General features: G+C 46.9%; 1 protein-coding gene across 1 annotated transcript in view; it reads left to right on the forward strand.

Moving 5' to 3' along the window:
* Window positions 1-25831, forward strand: part of USH2A (usherin) — a 516227-nt gene that overhangs the window by 215095 nt on the left and 275301 nt on the right. The window contains exons 28-32 of the mRNA XM_045859450.1: window positions 1431-1634; window positions 1760-1840; window positions 4938-5135; window positions 19933-20046; window positions 21993-22154. Of these exons, the coding sequence (XP_045715406.1) occupies window positions 1431-1634; window positions 1760-1840; window positions 4938-5135; window positions 19933-20046; window positions 21993-22154 (759 nt within the window). The remainder of the gene's footprint in view (window positions 1-1430; window positions 1635-1759; window positions 1841-4937; window positions 5136-19932; window positions 20047-21992; window positions 22155-25831) is intronic.

Genomic DNA, 25831 nt, shown 5'->3' on the forward strand with positions numbered 1-25831 from the left:
AGTCAGCTCCGTGCCGTCAGAAGATTACTGGTGAAGCAATTAGGATTTTTAGCTGTTGCATTGTCAAGCAGATGCTTTTTTTGTTGAGCTTCATTCCTTTTAATTCAGTTCACCCAACTTAGTGTCTACTGTGTGTCCAAGGCAGACTAGCAGTACTGATCTCCCAGGCCTGAAACAGGGTGAATACTAGCAACGGCATTTCAAAGGGAAGACGCTGCCACTTAACATGTCTGGAGCCATAGTAAGACATCATATAAATGCTGAAGAGAACAATGTGGCCATTGTTACTATTACGTTATCTTACTGTTCAGCGTTTGCTTGGATGGTTTATTTCCACTTTCTGTGGAGGTGCTTTCATCCTGACAATCACATGCTCAGGACCTTTCGAACTTGACAGTGCTTTGTTCGGAATGCGTGTGTGTGTGCATGTGTGTGCGCTACAGCGATCTCAAAGGCAGTCTGCTCATTTCCTCCTTGACCTCTCAGAGCAGACTTCGGAGCAGAGGACTGCCAGACCTCACAAAACTGACGTCTGTTTACACAGACTGGCGTGGGATTCAAAGCCACTGCCAGTCCCTGGCTGGCTGCCCCACGGTTTCCCTCCCCCCCACCGCCTTTCCTCCGTGTTCTGTGTTCAAGTTTACAGACCTGAACTGCACCATGGTCGTGCTACAGTCAGTTATGCAGATGACACATTCACTGAACCTTCAGTGTTGCTGTTGCTGCAGTCGGTTCCTGTCTTGCTAACATAAACCCCAAACTAGTACCACCGTGTACATCCTGGGTTCTGGAACTCCATGAAAATGGTCGCGCACAGATGCAGCATCTCTGCCTGCAGATATGACTGGGACTTAGTTCTGTGGCCCCGAAATGATTGTCATGGAATTCCTTGCAATATCCCAGGACTCTAGAGTACTTTGAAACTCTGTTCTCCCTCCTGTTATCCTGCATAATATCCTCTAAGGGTATTTTCCCCCCAAAGATCTTCCTGAATAATTATGCTACTTCAAATACTTATTTTTTGGGCCCATTAACCCTGACTTTTACAGGGAACTTCATTTGTTGGAACTGTGGGGTATGTGGATACCCCCTGCCGTAATATGGGATTGCCTAAGTTTTATTTCAGTGGCGTATATACAATGAGAAAAACGTGCATAACGAATACTTGCAGTTGCATAGAAGTCAGTTGAATTTTACTTATCAGCTTATGTATTTTTTTCAAAATAACATAATTATTTCCTTGAGATAACTTCCCCTGATAAAGAGCAAGAGGAGACATCCAGGATTTCCCAAGGGAGACTTGCAGGTTTAAAACTTGGTATCTAAAGCAGCCCCCACCCACCTCATGAACACGCACCGCAGAGGACGAAAGCGGTAGGGAACCAATGGCCCCGGCCCTCCGGGGGATGCCGACCCCTCACCCTCGCCAGGTTTCGGTGGCTGCATGAAGGACGTGGCGTTCGCACGGGGTGCCGTTGCTCCCTTGGCGTCTGTGTCCAGCGGTGCTGTCAGAGTCAATCTGGACGGGTGCCTGTCAACTGACAGCGCAGTTAACTGCCGGGGAAATGACTCCATCCTGGTGTACCGGGGAGCGGAGCGGAGCGCTCGCGAGCACGGCCTCCAGCCTTTCACAGGTAACGTGGGGGTGCGCCGAGTGGGTCGTGACACACCTCCTGCCCGTGCCCTCCGCCCCCTGCCGGCCCGCCCCTGGTCTACCTGACTCATTACCTTTACTCTCTCCTCCTCCTTTCCACTGAAGAATACCTGTATCGAGTGATAGCCTCACACGAAGGCGGTTCTGTCTATAGTGACTGGAGCCGGGGACGGACCACCGGAGCCGGTAAGTGTTCTTTACCTTCAAGTGTGTATGTGCCACATCCGTGTTTGTGCCACATCCGTGTTTGTGCATCCATGTATGTGCCATATCCATGCCTGCGCCACATCCGTGTTTGTGCATCCATGTATGTGCCATATCCATGCCTGTGCCACATCCGTGTTTGTGCCACATCCGTGTTTGTGCCACATCCGTGTTTGTGCATCCATGTATGTGCCATATCCATGCCTGTGCCACATCCGTGTTTGTGCCACATCCGTGTTTGTGCATCCATGTATGTGCCATATCCATGCCTGTGCCACATCCGTGTTTGTGCCACATCCGTGTTTGTGCCACATCCGTGTTTGTGCATCCATGTATGTGCCATATCCATGCCTGTGCCACATCCGTGTTTGTGCCACATCCGTGTTTGTGCCACATCCGTGTTTGTGCATCCATGTATGTGCCATATCCATGCCTGCGCCACATCCATGTTTGTGCCACATCTGTGTTTGTGCATCCATGTTTGTGCCACATCCATGTTTGTGCCACATCCGTGTTTGTGCCACATCCATGTTTGTGCATGTGAAGGAAAGGAAAGACCATCACTCGGAGGCAAGGAGTGTGTTTGCAGCCTCGTGACAAAGCTTGCCTTGGTGGGCAGACGTGTCAGCCGATAGCTCAAGGTGGCGCTTTTGATTTTTCAAGAACTTAGTTAAGTACTGGCCTGGGCTTGATTCTTTCCTCTGAGGATGCAGAAGGAAGTTGCTTGTTGTCTCAGGGATTTCACGGGCCTGGATCTACAGGAATGCAGCCAAGGACAGGAACCCTTCTTGGACCGCAGAGGCCCTGGGAAGCTGCAGCCGGGATTGCCATTCAGTGGGGGTGGCAGCCCCTAGCCTCCCCGTGGCAGAAGGTGCAGGAACCTGCACCCTGGTCGGAAGCACGTGTCTTCTGCCCCCTCGTGACAGATGCGTGCCATGGTGTTGACTTGAGGGTCTTAGAAGGACTCACCCAGGATAGAAATTGATGATCGGTCTAATTTTTTTGCATTAGCAGGGAGACAACTAGGAGATACATAGACTACATTAGGTCTCATCTCAGACAACTGATTTATAAATGCGTTGAGCTTCTGACAGTGACCAAAACATCTTTTCACAGAATGTCATCACAGGAAGGCATTCATCACAAAAAGTTTGGTGAATCAGTACCCTTCTACCCTTTTGGGTCAAATATCTGTCAGCAAGGCAAATCCATTTCCATATGATTGCCACTTAAATCTCTTAACGTTTATCCTTAGCAAGTTACAATTTATCTAAAGATACGTTTTTCACTAAGATATTCTCTCATACTTTTTATCAACAATGGGTTACTAACCCAGGCATCTTTTGCAGAATCTTGTTCATGTAAAGTATAATTAAGTACCAAGGTGAGCTACTGAGAATAATTTTTGAAGATCCCTGCCTTACAGGTTTTCTAGAACAAGACAGCTTGACACTTTTCCAGGATAATTCAGATTATCATCTCTTCGTAGGCAAGACAATGAATTGAATATGCTCTTAAAATCTTACTCAACCTCAGTGCTTGCAGAAAGGTCTCATATAAACTATGCATTTGTTACCGGAATGTCCTCTGGCCTCATTTCACATCCCTCTGCCTTATTAACAAATACACTACAAAGCCTGCTTTCAGCCTAATTCAGTGAACGGGTATCTAGAAGGTGCATCACTTGCATAGCTTAACAGTCTCCATTTTGGGGGCCACTGAGAAAGGCTGCAAAGAGAATTCTGAATTTTTAGCAATGATCTGACCACAAAAACTTATGCCATAAATTCATATTTACAATCTGACCACAACACCAAGCAGCTACATGCTCCCAGGGGTTGGAGAATAATTGCGCTATTTAATTATTTTTGAGTCAGTTTCGCTCTGTCCCCTATGAGAAGACCATCTGTTAGCCAGTCCTGGGCTCTGCCCTGCACCGCATTTCAGAACTAATAAAATCAGCGTCGCGGCCGCTGTCCCCGCGCTGGCAGCCCGGCTGCTGCACGGTCTGCGTGCTGTCGGTGGGCGCCCGCGGTGTTTCACCTGCAGAGACACGGGCTCTCCCCCTCCTCTGGGCTTCCTTCCGCTCCCCATGCTTCGTGCTCCCCTCGCCTCCCTGGAAGCTGCCCTGTTTGACCGGTCTGAACAGTAACGTCCGAGCAGGGGGAGAGCTGGTGTGGGAACACCCGAGCCACATCCTCCGTCCGACGGCAGGGCTCCGGAGTCCGCGAGCGGTCGGAGCAGGTCCCTCATCCATCATCCTGCCACGGGCTTCCTGGGGCGTTCTCTCGGTGTCCCCACGCGGCCGGCTGTGATGGAGTTTTTCCTGATCAGCCCCGTGCAAGCATGCAGTAAGTAGTTACAGGTATGGATTGTTCAAATTAGGGGGCCCAGCTCGTCAGGGAGGTCTCGCAGTTGCTTTCCACTTCCTCCTTTCGCGTTGGTGTTTTGTGATGCTCTGAAGAAAATGTCCCCGAAAATGACTGTGCCAAACCTCAGGGGGAGAGAAGCTCCTCTAACCCAGGAATGTGCTTCGCGATGTATCTGTATATCATATCTGACGGAATTTTGATTTTTTAAAAATTAATATGAAAACAATGGAATTTGGACAATGAGATCGGGCGTTCAAGTACAATGCCATCCCATTGTGATATTTTTTGGCTAACATGCCGAAGACATAAAAGTGTCAAACCTCTATGTATAATAACACTAATTATCTTGCTTCGGAGGGGTCCATCCTTACAGCATTTGAATTTGTTATCTGCCCACCATCCACCTCCTGCTTTTTATGAGTGATGTCTAAAACATGTCGGCTACGTTAAATATTTTGGGAAAGCCTGGACTAGCCTCGAAGGCATGTTATGTCGACGGAGTTTTGATGGTTTTGAAATATCGCTCAAACCAAATGGCTAAAGATGTGCAGTCATATTAAATCAATGCTGAAAAGTTACAACTCTAATAAATTGTATTTATGCTAATGGTCGAGTCTGATTTACTGCGGCCATTAGCAGTGAAGAATGGGGCCACGGTCTTCTCAGCCCGGCCATTTCCTCTACTCTGGCTCTCATCTCCCCCGCAGCTCCGCAGCATGTTCCGCCTCCCGCCCGAGTCCGCAGCGCACACGGGCGCCGCGTGGAGGTGGCCTGGGATGCACCCGTCGTGGCCAGGGGTGTGATCGAGAAGTACCTCCTGCGAGCCTACCGGGAGGGCGGCAGCCCCCACCTGCCCCGCGCGCCCGCCGCCACTTCGGAGCTGGTCAACGCCAGCGCCCGCACAGGTAATGGCAATGCCTTATGGGAGCAAGTCTTCGTAATTTTCTGCTTGTTTGATTTTAAGTAAGAATGTTCTAAGCCCTGGCTGGCATAGCTCAGTGGATTGAGCGCGGGCTGGGAACCAAAGTGTCACAGGTTCGATTCCCAACCAGGGTACATGCCTGGGTTGCAGGCTGTAACCCCCAGCAACCGCACATTGATGTTTCTCTCTCTCTCTTTCTCTATCTCCCTCCCTTCCCTCTAAAAATAAATAAATAAAATCTTAAAAATTAAAAAAAAAAGAACGTTCTTCAAGATCCTGCCCCACTAGCCCATTCTTTATTCACCTATGTTTGCCTGATTAAAGACAAGACCCATCTAAGGAGACGGGAGCTTGGACCCCCCTAGGATGAAAGGAAGACTTCTATAATAGCATCGCTTTTATGCATAGCTTCATTACAAGATTGGCATTCTCTCTGCCCCTGAAAGATTAGTTCACAGGTGTTTACAGCCCTTCAAAGTCTCTAGACGTCTTTTAGTGATCCTGCACACACATATACCACCAGCTCACCTGTTTCACCACATAAAAGTTTACTCCGTGGGACTGGCCGAGTTCACAGCACCGTTATTTATTGTAAAATTGTTCATTAAACCTAATTATGTCCAGGTAGAGGAGTACCAGAGCACCAGTGGTTTGACGGGCACACCGGAGAATCCATTTCTCACAGGGCGGCATACTGTGCTGACCCATCGGAGTGGGTTAGACTCACACGCATCACACACGCACGCCCCAAACGCAAATTTGCGCGCACGCATGCAGTTCACAGCTTCAAGAAATGTTAAAGCCCCTTTGAATGAAGGGTCACATGGAACCCTTTGTCCACAAAAGCAAAATGCATCAAAAAATCTGATAGGGGGAAAACATGTTTTGCTCTGTCAAAGAATCTTATAACTTGAACAATCATATGGCTTTTAGAGTAGCCTTAATTGTCTTCCTGGCGAATCTATTGGTCCCACCGCTCCAGCCCTGACTGCCTGTTCTAGACTCTTTAGCCTCTACAGCTCAAATATATCAAAGGTGTCTTTTTAAACTTGTATCTTGACTTTGTCTTGTCTTTAACCACCTTGTAGAAGCCCACCCTGACATCATCCACAGTTCAGCGTTGCCCAGTCTGTGAGCTTTATCTAAGTGAGTGGGGGAGAAAAAAAAAAAAAAACGGTTCATCGCTAAAAATTCTCAATCTACATTTTCCAAGTGAGCCCTCAGTAATGACCTAGTTCCCACCCCACTTTTATCATAAGCTCCTTCTTAGTAAATATTTGATATTTCCCAAACTATCTAAATGCTAACTTCCCTTCCTCTTCCTGCTCGGTGGATATTTATATTAGATCCTCTTACACACCAGAGAAGAAGTAAAATCCACCACATGTGATTTTTGCTGTTTTTTTACAACCAAGCATATACACTAATTGCATTTTGCTGACTGATTGGGTAGTGTTTAAGGTTTAAATGAATGAATATATGCTAAAACATTTAAAATGGCTTTGGCATATAATAGGCATTTGCCATCACCACTATTTTCATTTTTATTTTTTACTTTTCTCTTTTTTCTGTTCCTGCTTTTTACAGAGCTTTCCTTATCATATCAAAAATAAAATCTTCAAAAGTCCTCTGGTGCCAACTCTTGTGCCTTTTCTGAAATGTTACTGACGGGTCTGCTGTCTCCACCGCGGTGGTTCACAGTCGTGAAATAACTAGAGAAGGACATGTGTTAGATGCTAATTGTAAAGATTCTAGAGAATTCCAGTGTTGTCAGGTGGACCTTTATTGTACAGAATCAGGACATTGGGGGGCAGGGGGTGGGCAGGCGTGAATTGAGAGGCACCAACGCCAGCTTGGACAATTCTCCGAAGTCAGAGCCTTCCAGAGCACACAGGAAGGCATGCTGGAGAGCGAGGGGGGAGGGGGGAGAAGGCGGAGAGCCCCCGAGTGGGGTCTGGTGGAATGTGGGGGTGTGGAGACCCAGGGGTGGCGGCTGCTTTCCCGGGGGCTGAGCTGACCAGGAGCCCCGAGAAGGAAATGGGGAAGTTGGTCATGAGCAGTTTTGCTCTTGACACTGAATGTAATGCTCCTTCAGCATTTCTCTGGTGACTTTTGTTGAGATTGCCATGTTTAAATGTGGTTGTTAGAGTGACAGTTATTTGGGTTTTGTTTGTTTTATTTTTATTTTTTGAAGGAAACGATGATATGGGATGCACAGGCAATTTAACTGTATTGGTTCCCGTCGGGTTCTTTGCCTATTAATTCAGAAATATATCAGAATCCCTGGCTGGAGTAGCTCAGTGGATTGAGTGCGGGCTAGGAACCAAAGTGTCCCAGGTTCGATTCCCAGCCAGGGTACATTCCTGGGTTGCAGGCCATAACCCCCAGCAACCGCACATTGATGTTTCTCTCTCTCTCTCTCTCTCTCTATGTCCCTCCCTTCCCTCCCTAAAAATAAATAAATAAAATCTTAAAAAAAAAAGAAATATATCAGAAAATATTTTTTTTCCTCTGTTATATAGCAACTCTTTCATTCTTCAGATTTGGGTCTTTTTCAGCTTAGAAATGTTGATGTTTTTTATAGTATCATTACTTCTGGTGAGAAATAACAGTTTTCCATATCGTCTATTTCTTCCCAGTTTGTTTTTTATTTTAGTAGTCCAGAACACAGCTTGTAGAGTCAAGCTGGTCTCAGTTTATGCTTCAGCTATGGAGCTTGTCAGCTGTATGCTCTCAGGCAAGTTTTAAAACATAGATAAAAAAAACAAATTACCTAAATAAAATATCTTGCTCAGAAATGGGCACATGGTAAATGTCCAACAAATTAATGATCTTTATACTCTTTAGTCCCTGAATTCTAGATTATTGCTTCACAGTGGCTTCCCTTTCATTCTTCTGATTGTTGCACTGCTGCATCTACTCTTTGAGCCTTTGAAGATAATTTAAAGAATTGTTTCCGTGTCAGTCTTCTGTATAATGTGCATTTGCCCCTCATCTCATCCAGCATGCTGTGATTACTGCCTCCTCCTCGGTGTTCTCAGTTTTCGTCTCTCTGTTTGACACGTGCCTTCTCCCTCTTGTTTAATGGGTTCCAAGGTTTTTTGGGTCTTATGCCTAGCAGCAAACTGATGATTCTTAAACGTGCAGGTCCCCTGAATGAAATCCTCCCCAGTGCGTGAGGGTGTTCTCTAATTTGAATGTGTTCTCTTCTTCCTTTGGGGTGACAGATGTTTTCCCTTGAGCTACATGTTCCCCAGAGCCCCCCCCCCAATTTAGCTAAATGCAGTCCCATCCTGACCTGTAGAGTTCAGTTGTCCCATCCCTAAGCTTGTCTTCAGACTGGGGTTGCTCAAGGAAATAAAATCATTTTCAAATTATTTCACTGGACACCTCGTTGTTAATACAAACCTTCCCCGGGAGTATGATGGGGTCAGCAGGTACATTCGCAGCTTCTTTCTTCTTGGGGTTTCCAGAGAAAGGGTGCTGAGACCTCGAGGGCATTTTCCATTCAGGTTCAGATCCCGTTTGCCTTGGGCTCCCCTGCAAGTCTTCGTTTGTCTTTGTTTCGTGTTTTTCCACGTGTTTATAAACCTTTGGTCGGTACACTGGGGTTCTTACAAGGTAGTAGTTCTCAACCATGCTGCACGCTGAGCTCTCAGGGGCTCTCAGGAATACTGGTCCCTCGGCATCACCTGCCAATGGGCTCAGCCTCTGGTCTCGATGGTAGCCCGCGTGTGGGCATTTAGGTGTTTTTGTAGTGTGAAGCCAGCATTGGGAAACCCTGGGAGAGAGTGGTGTCTGCCCAGTGATCGAGTTTCAGTTTCACCCAGAAATTCTTATACCAGCCTGCACCCAGCCACGGAACCTCGAAAATGTAGGCTAAACAGAGTTCACCGTCTATGGAAAAATGCTAAAATAGGGAAAGTGTGTAGAGAAAATGAGCAAAGGAAAATGATAGACACCGAAAATAAGTCAAATGATGATTGGGAAGAACTGATACATGATGGTCACACTTACAAAATGCAGAAGGCAAATGGGGAAAAAAAATGAATATTAACTAAGGGAGCTGGGAGGACAGAATAGCGAGACGGAATATTTACCACTAATGAATTTGGCTACCAGAGGACTCAACGAGGGAAATCCCAGTAGCACGGAGAGTCCAAGGGTTAACAGCCCCACTCAAGAGCAAATGGGCCCCCGTGGGCCACGGCGTCCGGGCTCCGTGCCCTGCGGAGGCCAGGGTTCAGAGCAGCGAGTTCTTGCGAGTTCATTTCCTCAGCTGCAGCCCCAGGGTAGGCAGGCCTGCAGTTACCATCCGAGTGGGTCTTCAGGCTTCCCGCAAAGGGCTCCAATTAACTGCACGGCCTCGGCTGATTCTGCCTCCAGCCCCATTAACATGCAGAGCTGCCACCCCCGGGAGACGGCCCTGGCCTTCCCCTTGCAACCCGGGGCTGCTCACAAAGGGCCCTGACAATTGGACGGGAGGTTCTATCAAGAATTTGCACGTATACAATATCTTTCCTTTTTTTTCCTTACGGTGTTTAAACATGTAAACTTTCCATCATACTTTGTAGTGCTAGATATGTAACTGTTACAAAGACAATATTTTCTCAATTTCTTTATTGCATTAGATAGAGCTAAAGACTAGGAAGTTATATTCCTTTCCCAAATAGATTAATAGATGGTAATAATAGTTATTATTCCCTATAGTTTAGCAGAAGAGCCAACAATAATCTTTCAGATGATCCAAATGAATCTAAATTTATATAGAAAAAGATATTTTCATTCATAATACAGCTTTTGTGGTGAAAACTGCCTCAGTCTTCATATACGTTAGTTGCTCCTCTACCAGCAGCACATGGGTTACATACTGAAAATATGTCTCTCATTTTTCTCTCTCTTCCACAGTTAGTGGTAATAATTAGTGATTCTCAAATATATGGATCATAAGGTAATTCCCGAACTACGTAAAAATGCAGATTCTTGGGCTCCACAGGCAAGGTCTTGTGCATTTGGCCCGGGGTTGGAAATCCGCCTGTTTAGTGCCAGTGCTCTAGCTGGCTCCCCCGCAGAGGGCCCACGGACCACTCACCGGGAAATGCTGGGGGGAGAGGAACGGCCGGCCGGCGGAGGGGGGCCCCCTTCCCTGCTGGGCCTGGAGTATCCCTGTTCTGTCTGTCCCTGCCCCTTGCTCCTACTGCAGGAGCTCTGCTAGCGGAAGCAGGACAGTGAAGACACAGAGGTCGTGTGAGTGGGGCCTCTGCCCTTAGGGATGGCTCTTCTGAAAGGCGCCTCTGTTGCCGGCCAGTGCTGAAAGCAATCGTTTTGTTGTTGTTGCTGGGTTTGCTTTTTTCCTATTGTGCTAAAGCACGCATAACAAGCAGTCTGTTCTTATACCACCAAAATATAGTCCAGACACTCTTCCTAACATTATATTATGTAAAATATTAAATTTTTATGCAGGGAAAGAGTATAGATGGGTTTTTCATTTTTTAATTAATTTCTGCTGAGAGACTGAGAACCTAAAATAACAGTGACTGAAGAAAGATTTAAGTTTTTCTCTCTCTGGTAAGAGCTATTCAGTGAGTCCATGTGACGGGGGGCAAGCTCACAGGGCCAGAGACACACGTATTTCATCTTTCTGCTATGCCACGCTTAGGGACCAGGCTTCTGCCTCATGGTCCAAGGTGGTTGCTGGAGCTCAGCCATTCAGCCTGGATTCCATCTAGCAGAAAGAATGACTGAAGAAAGACATGTACATTCACTTTAAAGACATATTTCAGGAGTTACTCCTTCACTTCTGGTTACATTTTAAGTTCAGAACTTATCCACACGTCTATACCTCGCTGCAGAGAATCCTGGGAAATGTCCTTACTCAAAGTAACCATTTGCCCAGCTTTAAAAAAAATCTTTTTACTGTGCAGGAAGAGGAGAATATATTATATAATACAGGGTACTTGGTGGTCTTTGGCACAATAGGCAAACATCAGAAGTAAATTTAAAAAATTCATTTTGATGATAGTATGAAAAAATGACTTTTGAGGAAGTCTGCCATTTTCAGAGTACTTTATAAATTAATATCACATATTTGCAGTTTATTACAAACTCTTGCTTTAAATGTAAATCTTGAAAGAAATTGGTCTGAAGAATTCACAGGACAAAAATATAGCCTAGGACATAAATAACGAAAATAGAAATGATGTAATGTTCCTGCTTAGTGAATGTAGGAGAGTTTCATTAGGTAATGTAGTGTTGATGAGCTAATGGCTTTGTCTAACTCTCCTGCATCCATAATGTGCCTGAACTACTTTCACACCGTGAAGTCTTCAGATAGAGATTTTTACAAGTTATTTGTTTTACTATATGCAGTAATAATGTGCAGCGAAGAATGTAGATTTCTTTCTGGAAACATTTTGTACCAAAAGAATGGTAATGTGTGTGTATAAACATACATGCATAGTGGTTATCAACTGGGCATGTCTGTACCACTACAGTATTTGATATAAATACTTCAGGGTTACCAATCAGATCTGATTTTTTAAAAAAGGAGCAATCACTTCAAAGTATCTGTTTTCTGACTTTTATGACCTTTTAATATTTGTATTGTATCTGGCACTACTCAGAAATGTTATATATTAATATGTAAAAGTCCAGTGTTACAGTCAGCAGCGCACACACTGATGTAAGTGGCATTTCTTGTGGACCAGTTGTTTTTGTAAAGGACTGTTATAGGCATGCATGCTTGCTCATTTGGGGAGATAGACACGCTGCTTTCTGTCTGTGCATAGTAGGTTTTAGTAATAAACTGGGGTCCTTTAACTCATTTTAAGGTATTTTAAATGAAATACATGCCATAAAAAGCATGCTATTATTTTTAGTGGTGTTTCTTCAACCAGTCCTTTTCCTTCCTGGGGAAGTGGGGTTTCAGTCAGTGGCAAGGCCAGCGCCCTTGGAGTCAGGAGACAGGTCAGCTTCCCCTTCTGTTAGGTCCCTCAGCAGTAGGGGGTGGCTCTCGTTGTCTTCCCTTTCCTCCTGGCTTCTCTCCTGCCTCCCCACTTAGTTGAGTCTAGTCTTTCCCTGGAGCGTTCTAGTGGCTTCCATGTCAGCCCTTTGAGTCAGAGACCAAGTTAACCTGGGCAGGTCCTTCACACCTTCTGCAGGATCAGAAGGACGATGACAGAGACTGAGGTTCCTGGCACAAAGGTGTGGATGGAAAATATGAGGTTGGATGTCAGCCTGCTAGGAGAATCTTAGCTGGAAAACGTGTTAAGGTCAATTAAAATCATTCTTTAAGCCATTCTTTAAGACTGGGATTACAGCCTCCATTCTACAAAGAAAATAACAGAGTAAGAAAAATTCTCCTCCTATTTGTAAGCATCAAAATCTGTTTAGTCTTTGATCCAAGGTACATCATTTGCCACACTCGTTACTAGAATTTTTAAAGGTCAGAGTGTCCACAGGAAGGAAATTAAGTGTAAAAAAAAATGTTTTTGGAGTTTTCAAAAGATTGCCTTAGGTTTGCGGTACGTGTGTTTAGAGTTCCACCTTTTGCCGAAAATGAAAATTGATTCTTGTTTTCTAAACATTAGGGAACCCTGACTTTCATTTAAAATATTACCAGAAACATAAAACAAACAGAAAAACCAATGCCACCTTCCTGGGCTACCAAGAACCAGAGGAGAAGCATCCTGGGTATGTTTCCAGATCCCTGCTAGACCGTTACATTTCCATCCATATTTAACAAATGTCATTATTCAGTTTCATGGGGTCACTGTGTCCAAATGTCTCTGTTAGGACTTTAATGTATTTTCCGGGGTTCCTTCAAGCGGGCAGAAAGGAGGGTGTGTCGGGTTGACTTAAACTCTCTTTAATCCACATCCTGGATTGGTTTGCAACTCAGAACTCATCCTGAGATGTGCACTCAAAAATTAGAATTTGTCAGCGCCGCCACAGCATCCGGAGTCACAGAGGGCTCCTTCTCTTCCGCCCCCCCTCCCCGGGCTGGCTTCCTTCTCAAGAGCGGGCTCTCCTGTTCTGTCCCCAGGTAGCTGTGGCAGCTCTGCCTGTGCGGTACCCTTCACCAGATGGCCCTCTTAATAAATGCCTGCTCCTGCCCACCTCACTGTCTTGATCCAAATGTGAAATGCCAGCAAATAAATAAGACCATTGTACTCTGATGAGTCCTCTGGAGATGGAGCAAAGCCCGGGGGAGAGGAAGCTAGAAACAGCTTTTCTGTTCACTGTGACGGCTGCTAATTACTGGCCAGTAGGTAGAAGACACCGTTTAGATAGAATAAAATGTAAAGGGAAGGCAGAGAGACAGAGAGACAGAGAGAGAGAGAGAGAGAGAGAGAGGGAGAGAGGGAGAGAGGGAGAGAGAGAGAGAGGAGGGAGGGAGGGCACAGAGTCTCCGCACTATGGCAGAGGCCTTTGATGACGCGAAAACACTCTTGGATTGCTCGAGTTCATCTGAAATGTTACCCGTGATCTTTGCGAGTCTACCCCGGACTCCGCACCCGGGGTAGGCGACTGCCGCGCGCGGGGGTTTCACCGCCAGACTCGAAGAGCAACGGAAAGCGAGCGGGTAATGAGAGCAGAGCAGCCAGTGCTTTAATTGAATTAAAAGCTGGGTGACATCGAAGCAGACACCTGTCCAATTACAGGCAGGCCGAGGTGTTTACCGTTGCCGCGCAAGCGATTCGAAGGTGACAGAAATCTTTCCGCCCACAGATTAACATAATGAAGGAGAACAGATTACCGTGGACGCCGGCCAAACACCGAGCCTGGCAGCTGGGGGTGGGGCGGGGGAGGGGGTGGGGCCCGCTCAAGTGTGTAAGCAGCCGCAGAGACCCTGCTCCTGCTCCAACCGCGTTTGGCTTTTCGGAAGGTGCCATTTTGCTCCGTGTCTCGGGGCATGGGTGTCGGGGCAGAGCACGCCTCCTTGTCTGCATGCAGTCACAGGCATCGGTCGTAAAACGTCACCATCAGAGCCGGTCACGCTGCTGTTGCCTCGCCTCTCCGCACGTGGTTTCTGTTCCAGGCTCGAGAGCCCCCACGGCCGGTGCCAGCTCCACCGTCATTTTCTCTTAGGTCAGTCGGGCTGCCTCCAATCATTAGTGTTTCTTGTCAGCTCCTTTGAAACTTGAGGTGAGAGCAAGGAGGGGGGAATGTTGGAAATAATCATCTCATTGGTCCAAAGAAGCAATGTAGGTACTTTGCTAGCTCCCTGGAGAAGGTAGGTTGGGTGTGTGGGTGGGGGCTCCTTTATAGTGAGGGAGACAGCTGCGGAGAGGAAAGAGGGTGAAAAGTCTTCATTTTGGGGTCGAACATCAAGTGTACACTTTTGGGGAATGACCACACTAGCTGCTAGCAGATAGGGCAAATAAAGACATAAAACGACATGCCCTTTGCATTCCAGGAGTTCACCCCAAGTCACTGCGAAGGGCTTTAAAATTACAAGGTTCTCCAGGAGAAGGCTCAAAACTTCCTCCCGTGATGTGCTCCCACCCCTCACATCAAATCCCTGCCCCTCTTCCAGCCTGGGCTCTGTGTACCCACCAAGGCCCCCAGGGCTGGAGTTCGAAGGGAAGATACTTAACTTTCCCTTCAAACTCCCTTGGTGGGGCATGTCAGGATTTCTCAATGTTAAGCATTAATGCAAAGTGCATTATCGCTTAGCCCTGAGAGTTCTGGTCATGCCTTCGCTGATGATGCTAATCTGGAGACCGAAGCTGCTGCGTTTCATGGGATACTAACACTTTTAAAACATCAATAACGCCTCCTCCATGCTTATTGAATGTCTCTTCAGCTCTCCCTCTTCCATTATCAAAGGAGACTGGCAGGCTTCCTGACATGGTTGGGGCCGTTTTCCCTTTTCACGGATTCTGGTGACTGAAAGGGCACTGGAGAGTTCACGGGGCCTGCCTGGAGGTAGGGACAGCCCTCAGGTTCAAGGGGAAGAGTCTCCTCTCTGATGTGTCCCACAGAAAAAGATTTATGTCCAAGCCAGCCTTTAAAGTTCTCACTGTTAAGGCATACTTCCTTACTGCAAACACCCGAAGTGCCATAAAGGGAGACCACCCCACGTTCTCTTATTGGGTTTTCTGTGTACGCAGAACACATGCCATATTTTTCTGTTTAGAATCCCTTTATTAAAATGTCACACCATAGCTTATTCAGTGTTTTGGGATATCTACTAAAATATACTTTTCAATGGTTATCCCCTTTTTCTCTTTGTCTTTTTAAAAAAAGATTTTATTTTTAGAAAGAGGGGAAGGGAGGGAGAAAGAGAGGGAGAGAAACATCAATGTGTGGTTGCCTCTCACACACCCCCTACTGGGGACCTGGCCCACAACCCAGGTACGTGCCTTGTCTGGGAATCGAACCAGCAACCCTTTGGTTCTCAGGCTGACACTCAATCCACTGAGTCACACCAGGCAGGGCTCTGTGTCTTTACTTAAGTATAGATCTCCTATCATCTTGGATTAGAGAGTTGGATCTTGTGAATACCTTATTTCCGTGAATATATACAGATATTCTGCTTCATATATTTATGTGTTGCTGTTATCCTTATGTTCCTCCTAGTTCTGATATTTTCTTAGATTAGAAACTCTCTTGAGATCACTTATGTCCCAAGGCACCCTTCCCAGAGGCACATAGAAGAAAAATTGATAAATACTTTTTGATGATGACATATTACCATACTAGTACCTTTTTTTCCCTGGAGAGTATATAATGTAAGTGTGATTCTGACACTTAATGCGAGGCCTGCGGGTCGATCACTCAGCGATCTCTAGGCACCTGTCCAAGAAGGGCTCCCTTCCTTACTCCTGGAGAGGATACTCATGCTCTCTTCCTCTGGCAGTTGCAGAACTTCTATGAGCATCAACTTTAACCCATCCTGGTAAATTTCCCAGGACCAGGAAACCAAAGAGATGATCCACATGTCCCGAACAAGGGGGTCCCTCTGTCCCTTTTCTGACTGAGGGAAGGTCATTTGTTTAGTTGGCCGGCTCCCTTCTCTCAACCCATCTGTTCGTCGTAACCTGACCAGAGAGAAAATGCTCGATCATTACACTACTCCTCTTACTGGAACAGATGAAACTAACTTGTGCTTAGGGAAGGTTATTCCAATGCTTTGGTGAACCTTGGCTCTCACACACAACATTCTGAGCAGGATCTCTCCTGGAAATAAATTAAAAAAAAAAATGCTGCCTCAATCTCAGCAAGTACGACACGTTTTGGAAAGAGTGTGTTACAAACCACCCAGAATTTTCCACCCGGGATTCAGAGTCAGCAAGAACCAAAGCATCAGCTTCCTCCTTAATCTTCTTCCCCCCACCACCCATTTTGCAGCTTTCTTTTCTCAGCGTGTATTACTGTTTCTCCTGCCTTGAAACAAGAAATGCGAACGCTTGGTAAGTGGATGAAGAGATGATCTGTCAACAGTTCCTCTCAGGACATTTCTTTAAGAACTCGGGGACTTTTCTACAGAATACAGTTTGGTCAACTCCACCACCAAAGCACAAAGCGGAAGGGAGCCAGTCTGATGAGAGTGGTATAGCCCGTGTTGAAAGGTACTTTCAGGGCGAAAAAGGCAGCAGAGGAATTCATGATGCAACACACACACAGTGGCTCCTTTAGCGAAGGCAAGGAAGCTTAAGTAAAACACTGAAGACCATTCAGTGAATGAGAGCCCGGCATCTGGGCTGGCGTGGTCCTTCTGAAAGTCTGCATTAATACCGTTCCTGCTAAGTCCAGCAGTGCCCTTCAGCTGTTATTCAGGGGGGCATATCTAAGGATAAGGTATTATGTGGAGCCAGTTTTCAACATTTCAAAATAATGAACTGCTTTTGTCGCAATTCTCAATGATAATATTAAGCATCGTCATACTAAAAATTTCAGACCACAGACCTGTATGCAACCACTGTGTCTGGACACAGTCTCTCTGGGTTTCAGCTCTTTCCTGCCCACGTATGGGAACGGATGCTTCTCACCTGAGCCACATAGATGAAGTGATGAACAAAGGAAAGTAATCTCACGCCAACGCCTTTTTTTTGCTCTCTGTAGGATCCTTTCATTCTCCATGGGCTGATTTATTTCCTGTTAGGATGGCATTATATGATGCAGGCATGCGTATTGTCTTACTCAAATTCTTGCTGTACATTTCTGCTTGGCAATAAGAAGGACCTGACAAATGTCAAAGATTTTCAAGGGTAAAATGCCTGGAATCTACCTTACCTTCGTTGTGAGTCTGGAATGTTGGGATCACGACGGAGGAATTAAGGCATGGAAAGACAGTGCTCACGAAAGAGATTGGGACGTCAGGTCTGGATGGCATGTCAAGAGTGAAATGCAGTGGGGCACCAGGTGGGGCACCTGGCCTGCAGGGTGAAGTGTGGAACCGGAGCTTTGGGGAGAGATGAAACATCTGACGCTATCACGAGGTCGTGGAGAGGTGGGGCTCGATAAGCTAATAAAGGCCAGTGTTTGAAGAAGCCGGAAGACCCAGCCTTGTGGAAGAGAAGCTGTCTAAAGAACTGTGGGAGGAAGATGGGTCTGTTGGCTCAGGGAAGGAAAGGAAAGGAGCTCTCAGCAGTTTAGAAGGACAACTCAGGAAATCGGACGTGGAGGGAGGCGAAGTCTGGTGAGTGGAGGAGGAAGAGGACTGAGGAAGGATTTCCCATCTGGCACTTACAGTATTTAGGAGCGCGAGGCGGGCAGAAACTGGGCTGCGATGCAAACACGGCCCGGACTGACGTGAACCGGTGCCAGAGTTCTCTGCATCGGGCACATCGTATTCCTGAACTCCTTCATCTCGATGGAGACACTCCGAGGTAAATAGGAGTTTATCCTCATGGCACAGGTGCAGCCCATGAGGCCTCTCCTCCATCAGGCCGGGGACTTTGCTCTCTGTTCACAGGTGGGGAAACTGAGTCACAGGGGTCCGCACCGCTTGCCTGGTCCCGGGGGACAAACTGGTAGCAGAGTTGGCGTGTGAACCCAGCCAGCCTGGCCTGAGCACCCGTGTTTTTCTCGACCTCTCCGCCCCCCTGTGGTGAGGGTGCACGTTTTCATCTAAGAGGTGTCGTGGGAGGAAAAATGAAAGAAACTGAGCTCCGGGTGTGGGCTATAGTCTTGGAGATTTGAGGGGAAACGGCGATCTCGGTGGCAGGGCTGAGGGAAAGCAGGAGGCCCCAGCGTGAGGGGACTGTGAAATTAGAGACCACTGAACTTGGCCTGGGAGGGCCACACGTGCTTGCGTGTCACTTCGTTGGCTCGCTGTCGTCCTTGGCCATCAGCTCAGACCAAGCTGCCGAGGGCAGCAGAGAGAGGACTCGGTGCCCAGAGGGGTTCTTGGGGAGCCGCTGGGAGGAAGGCACAGCAACACCAGGGACCGGACAGAGAGCTGGGAGGTGCCAAAACAAGCAATGGCTGTGGTGTGTGCTTCATCCTGTGTCTTTGCTCTATTAACTTGTAAAATTACCTCTTGGGGAGGGAGACTAGGGAAGCATGCATGTTAAAATATCTATGAACAATGCAAGCTGTCACCACTATTGGCACGTTAAAACAATAGCATCCTCCAGGCCACTGAAGGCTTACTCCATGAAGGGATACCATGGGTGGGGCCATTTTTATGTAAGAATGATGATCATCTTTGTGGTTAGAATTAAAGACAGCTCTGGAAACCTTCTGCAGTGAACAACACTGGTGGACAAATATAGGAATCATGTTTCTGATACTTCTTTAATGCCCAGGATTAACTAAATGAAGAGCTTCTGCCTCTTTGATGAAGAGGAGAAATCAGTGCATGGTTGCCTCTCACATGCCCCCTACCGGGCACCTGGCCCACGACCCAGGCATGTGCCCTGACTAGGATTCAAACCAGCGACCCTTTGGTTCACAGGGAGGTGCTCAATCCACTGAGCCACACCAGCCAGAGTTCGGCAGGTACTTTTAACTACTGAACAAATCTTATACATCTACCACCGAGTCAGGTTAATTCAACACTTTTGTGAGTAATACGTCTGTTGAGGACAGGTGTCTTAATTAAATTAACTAATAATTTTTGCAAGTAGAAGTACAAAAGCATAATTATCTAATTGTTCAACTCTGTTGATTTGCATATTTGTTAGCTACCACATAAACAAACAGTTTGCATGTGTGTGTCCTACCGTTGCAATAATGAAGCCAGTCTTGGGAGTGTGTTTCCTAAAGTGTGTTAATAGATGCTGCATACAAAGGACTCTCGTTAAGTAAGACTGAAAAAGTGTGTTAATAGATGCTGCATACAAAGGACTCTTGTTAAGTAAGACTGAAAAAGTGTGTTAATAGATGCTGCATACAAAGGACTCTTGTTAAGTAAGACTGAAAAATGGAAGAGTTGTGTTTCTGCGGGAGGCCCAGGGTCCTGTAACGGGACAACGTGTGCCCCAGCCACCGGATACGCTGGGCTCCGCGTCCTGACCTCTACGCGCCCCTCCACCGGCCAACATTCCACAGGGGAAGCATCTCAGGGCACTAATGTTTGGGGAGACACATTTGGTGAATGCTGTTTAGAGCTGTCTTAACAATACGTTGGTCGTCTGACTTTCTTCTTTTACTGGTTACTCCCTTCTGCAGTGAGCACACAGACGGGACAATAAAAAGGCCTATGTTTTTTATTTTTGTTTTTATCTCTTGGTGCCTCCCCGACACCCCCCCACACACACACACGCACGCTAGTCTTTCTGGCAGCGCACGGTAAACATGCCACCTCTTCTCTCCCCCTGCTGTTCCAGGCGTGCTGACAGGCTTGCTACCCTTCACAAACTACGCAGTAACCCTAACCGCCTGCACTCTGGCCGGCTGTACTGAGAGCTCACAGGCATTGAACATCTCTACTCCACAAGAAGGTAAAGTAATTTCAAAGGTCTTGACTTCCACATTTCAGTCATGAATAATAAAATAGGAGAAGAGCTAAATGCTGCAAGGCCATTTGCTGGAAAACCCCAACCTAATTTGATGACAAAGTGCATCGCCAGGCCATAATTGCTCCATTTTTGGGGGGTGTGCGAAAATGAATCAAACTCCATACCCTTTAATGACATGCATCTTTAATAGCTGTAATGCAGATTAATGGGCTTTTTAATTGCTGTTACATTGTTCATGCAAGAGCCTTGTCATTAATATGGAGCATCTGAAAGATTAATGAAAGCTTCCTCATTTTACTATGGCTCAGAAGTAAATCTAGAGACAGTCTGACTAAAAAGAATTGATTGTATGGCTCAGTATGAAATTGAGAACCAAACGGTTGATTTCCATGGTCTCTTTTAACTGCTAAACACCAGCACGGACAACAATTATTTCAATATGATGGAAGCTCCAAACGCCAATTGAGGCCTTATTAATCACTGCTCAGTTCCTTCCGACTACCGCCTCACTTTCGTCTACTTGGAACTCACACACTGTCGGCACGAATTAGTGCTGCAGGGAGCATATGCTAAGGAGGCAGCGAGACAGGGAACGCACTTCGGCACTCCCAAGTGGAGGCTGCGCCCCGGCGTCATCCCTCGAAGGGGCAACAGCTCCCAAGATGTTGGGAGCCTCGCTCCTTCCGATCTCCCCCTCCCTGGTGAGAGGAAGTGCATGTTTCTTTCACCGCCTGGTTGTAGAATTATTTAGGGGCCTCCGAACTTGATCTTGGGGGGGAAAGAGTCAGTCTCTCTCTTTTGCAGTATCCAGCCACCCCCTCTCTCCCCCTTCTCCTGAGCCCTTCTTCCCAGTCATCTAGCAGGGCCACTTGCACAGAAGGTGTGCAGGAGAAAGGCAGTGCCCACACTGGCGACACTGTGACGGAACAAAGGAGTCGGTGAAATCCTCCCTGTCACCCTTTATTCTTCCCGCTTTGCACCTGACTGCACCGGCCCCTGCTCACCTGGACTGCACCGGCGGTGACCCATTGTCCACGTTTGCTCAGGGTTCTCTCTGTCTAATCTCCTGAGAAGAGCCGTTTTTCTTGACGTGTCATTGCTTCTGCCGGGGCGCATGACGAGCACCCCTTCACAAGCACCGCCACCAGCTTCAGGGCGGGACAAGTTGTCCTCTGTCCCTTGAGTTCCGCTGTGTCCCCTCCTCCATCCTCTGCCCAGGCTGTGCCTGGTACCTCCCGGCCATACCCCTGAAAGTTTCCTACTCGTCCATTCTCACTCATTTCCCTTCCAGCGTTTAAGGAATTCCCCATTTCTGGATTTCCTTTAAATGTATTGCCGATGTTTCAAACAACAGGTATGTGTAGGATCAACTTTTTAAAGCCGTTAGTTATCCTGACTCCAATTCGTGGACCATTCCAGAAACTGAACAGACCCCTTTAAAAAAAAAAAAACAACAAAACTTGCACACAGTGTAGTTTCTGTGAACAATTAATTAAATTGCTCCTTTCTGGCTATTTCTATTGTTATGTATACTTTTTATATCTTCTACAAACCATTCTCGCCAGCATTGCCCATCTTAGACCAAAAGCTGCAGGAGGGCAGGGACTCCCTCCGTTTAATCTGCTTCCGCCGGCACAGCCCCTGAGTGGAGATTACGGGCTAATAACACTTTTGATGGAGGAACGCGTCAGTCAGGTGGACTCCGTCAGACCTTCCCATCCATCACTGATGCAAATTCTCATAAATTCCGGACAGTTATTTAGTGCTGTTCCGAAAGCAATTACTGACAAGCCGCCCGCGAATCAGGAGCATTTCCATGCCTGGGATTTCAGGTTTATTCCATGATTTATTGGTTTGCGTCTGAAAAGTTTCAATTAGAAAAGTAAACTAAAATTAGACTCTGTAAATCTTTTTTTTCCCCCCCACAGCGCCACAAGAGCTTCAGCCACCAGTAGCCCAGTCCCTTCCCGATTCTTTGATAGTCTCCTGGGATCCACCCGAAAAGGCGAATGGCATTATAACGCAGTACTCTTTGTATATGGATGGGACGCTGATCTATTCAGGCAGGGGAGAGAACTACACAGTCACAGGTGAGACTTCCACACGTATCAGTAAGTAATTATAGAACACGTATAACTACATATAATTGCAAACTAGAGCATGTGTGTGCATGTATTTCAGACAGTAACTGATAGTTATCTGAGAACGTGTCCTGAGAACGTGGCCTTAAAATTTGGGGTTAATTATTTATGTCTCCTGTGAAAAATTTGGGGTTAATTATTTATGTCTCCTGTGAAGCCAAGGAAATTCCATGACTTTTATGGTTATGTTACATTTCTGGTGAAGCCAAAACTGACCAAACAATGGACAAGTGCTCCTGCTGCTCCCCCTCTCCCTCCCCCTTAGGCTGTCTGGCTGGGCGTTCTCTGCTGGAGACCAGTCACACCCCACCCAGGTTCTGCTGCTGATTTGCCTTCCCTCAGGGGCACAGAGGGCTCAGCCCAAGACACCTCTGCTCGACCTGGTCACAGGACTGAAGCTGGGACCCTCGCAGTCCCCAGACATGCACTTGAGTCAGTGACGTCACTTCAGACAACTCCCCCGTCACGTGTGGTAACTCCTTGAAAGTCCACAAGAATGTGGGCTCTTCCCAAGACTCAGAAGTTGGACTCAGTGATCTCTGAATTTTAGAGCATTTGACAAGGAACTTAGTAGGGATGCCCAGCTCATAGCATAAAGTGTAAGGACACTTAAGGAAATTCAGTCATTGAAACCTTGTGAGACACTAGAGGCTTCTATCGTGTTATGTTGTCTGGCATTGAAAACCACACACAATAGGGGAGCCCCGTAAAGGGGAGCCCCAAAAACTCATAGAAATGAGAGCGTGCGACAGGTCAGATGCCAACCAACCACAAGCCAACTAGCGTGCACTAACCCCCCTTTATCTTTCCCTCCTAGTGTTACAGAGCAACAGGGGGGGGCCTGGGACGATATACTATTACCAAAAGGAAGCCCCCAGGTTTGTTAATGCGCCGCCAGAGGAAAGACCTCTCTCAATGCCAGAGATTTGTGAAAAGGAAATGTTTATTTAATGCTGTATAAATTTAAAGTAGTGACCTAGTGTCTTCATCAAAATTCCTCCAAAGTCCCTGAAAATACCCACAAACACACAGTCCTTCCTTCCCCCTGTGCCCAGTCTGGGGTACCGTGTCTCAGAAAAAGAAACAGAAGCCCGTGGCTCAGGCAGCCCCTGGTTCTTCCCAGTAATCTGTCTCGGCTGGTCAGCCTCCCTCAGTTCCTGGCACCAACAGATGTGTTGCCCGGATCTCTCCTGAATCCGGGTTGTGGTTCCCCCTTCTAAAGCTGTGGGGGTCCCCACTCTGGCAAAGCCACATGGTTCTCTCTCTGCGCAATGGCCATGGGAGTCCCCACTCAGCCAAAACCATGTGGTTCTCCCGGAACAATGGCTGCAGGAGTCTCCACTCTGCCAAAGCTGCGTGATTCTCCCTCCAATGGCTGCAAGGAGGGGGGTCACCACTCTGCCAAAGCCAAGTGGCAGTTCTCTGCCAAAGCCGCATGGTGATTCTCTTACATGTCCACAGCCATGTGGTCCTCCCCTGCAATGGCTTCCATGTCTGGGTTTAAATCCCCGCGCCAATCCTCCTCTGCAGCCCCATTTCCGACTCCTCCCACACTCAGTTACACCTGCCAGTACTCTCAAAGCCTTCCAGCTTTACTGGGCTGCCATTGTGAATCTGGGCAGGTGTGGCCCCATGTTGTGGAGCCAATCTTCTCCAAGCTCCAACACAGGTGCTGTAACTTGGGGGACCTGCCCCTCCAGTTACATCTTGGTGGAGAAGTTACTTCCATTCCCCTGGCTCAGAGCATGGCCACAGCTATTTAACATATCTATGCAACCAGTTAAAGGTTATAGATATGTTAAATGACCACACCTGAGGTTGGCTGCAAAGCTATTGCTATGCAAAACAGCTCTCCATGTTCCTGCCACATGTGTCCCTTCCCCCAACCCACACCTGTTGGGGGAAGGGGTGAGGACATCCTATAATCTTTCTAATACTTCCTGGACACCTTGAGTTCTGGACCCCATTCCAAATCCCTATTTAGGGCCCCGCTACTGGCTGCACCCTGTTACAATCCCTCCTTTCAGATATACACCTACTTTATAATCTTACAAAGACAATGGGCGAAGGTCTCATCTTCTTGTAACTACTTCGGCTGGACTTGGGTCAGGGCTGCCCTGAAAGGGAAGGGGGTGCATGCAGCACAGAGGGAGTCCTTCCTGTAAGGGGAAGGACCTTATAGAATCCTGGTCAGTTGGCTGTCACCAGGAAGTTGCAGGCTTGGTGTCCAAAGTCTGGCATTGCTGGACCGTTGGCATCCTGGTCATATTCTGAAAGTGACAGATTCAGAAAGAGTTGGAAGGCACAATTAAATCATAACCACTAAATGACAAAGGCATTAAGTAAAGACTTAAGAATGCCTTATCAGGAGGAAGGTGTACAAGGCATGCTACACCTATCCAAAACTCTTGTGGCCCACTATACTTCACTTGGGCTGAGGGGAATACATTAGGATTTCCCTCCTTTCAGATATCTGGGCCCTTTCTGTCCAAGCCATCAAGACAGAAAATGGAAAATCAGTTCTAAAGTGAAGCCCACAGACCACCCAAGCCCTTCACCAACCCAACCACTTAGTTCAGACAAACCATTGAGTCTCAGGGGGCGATGATGAAGGTGGGCTCCTTAAGTGAGGCCTGTACTGCAACCAACCACTCTGGTAATGAGGTCATAGGCATACACCCTGTGAAAACAGAAGAACACACAGGTTAAATCAAGCAACAATCCCCAAACCAGTCTCTGTGCCTGTGAGACTGTCTTTTGGGAAGACATTCAGTTGCAAGGCCCTTCCTGCAATGACGTTTAGCAATTGCAATTTGACAGGTCCTCCACACCTGTAAACTGTACATCTTTGGTGATATTACAAACCCAGTTTCAACTTTCAAAAGAAAAACTTTCAAGACAGTTAGCTGCGCCATTCTGATGTCCAATACTGAGCATTGTGATTTTCCTCGAACCACAATTTATCTCAAGATCACCCTCACTGTTATTAAAGGGACTACTTGGAGTCCTGCTTTTAATTTGACTGTTCATTTGCATAAACACACCAAAAGCAGCCTGGATCACTTATGATCTTTAAGTCCACTTTGCTGGAACTCACACAGGGAACCTTTAGATTGACTGCTCAGTCCACCCCTCAGGGCACAGAAGCAGAGCCACACGTCTGCCATCTGGCTTTGCCTGTACCAGTTGTTTCACCCAACTGCTTGAGGCTTCCATTGGCCTACAGGTTCCTTTTTGGCCATCTTTCATAAAAGCAACCTTTGTTCCTTCCCTGGAAAGACTGCCATGAACCGTACAGCCAACCAAAGTACTAGCCTTTCCTCGTGGGCTTACGCTAGCTTCGCAAGTCAATCCCAGTTCCTCAGGGCTTTCTGGTAATAACCAGACCCCACACATGCCTCCTTCAGGTGTGACATTCCAGTCAAAGTCTTGGTTAACAAAACACTATTAATGACTGGTCTTATTGGTTTTATGCAAAGAAACCTTATGCCATCACTCATTCCTTCAGAATACCAAATTCTGGAGGGATCAGGTAGGGAGAAAAATACAAAGTGTGAAGGAAAATCCTTTTCCTTCTGATATCCACCAGACTTCTCAAAACTTTCCTATAGAGTGAAGTTTCAACC

Source organism: Phyllostomus hastatus, unplaced genomic scaffold, assembly GCF_019186645.2.
Source record: "Phyllostomus hastatus isolate PE091 unplaced genomic scaffold, TTU_PhHast_1.1 phas_contig_148, whole genome shotgun sequence".
Classification (NCBI taxonomy): domain Eukaryota; kingdom Metazoa; phylum Chordata; class Mammalia; order Chiroptera; family Phyllostomidae; genus Phyllostomus; species Phyllostomus hastatus.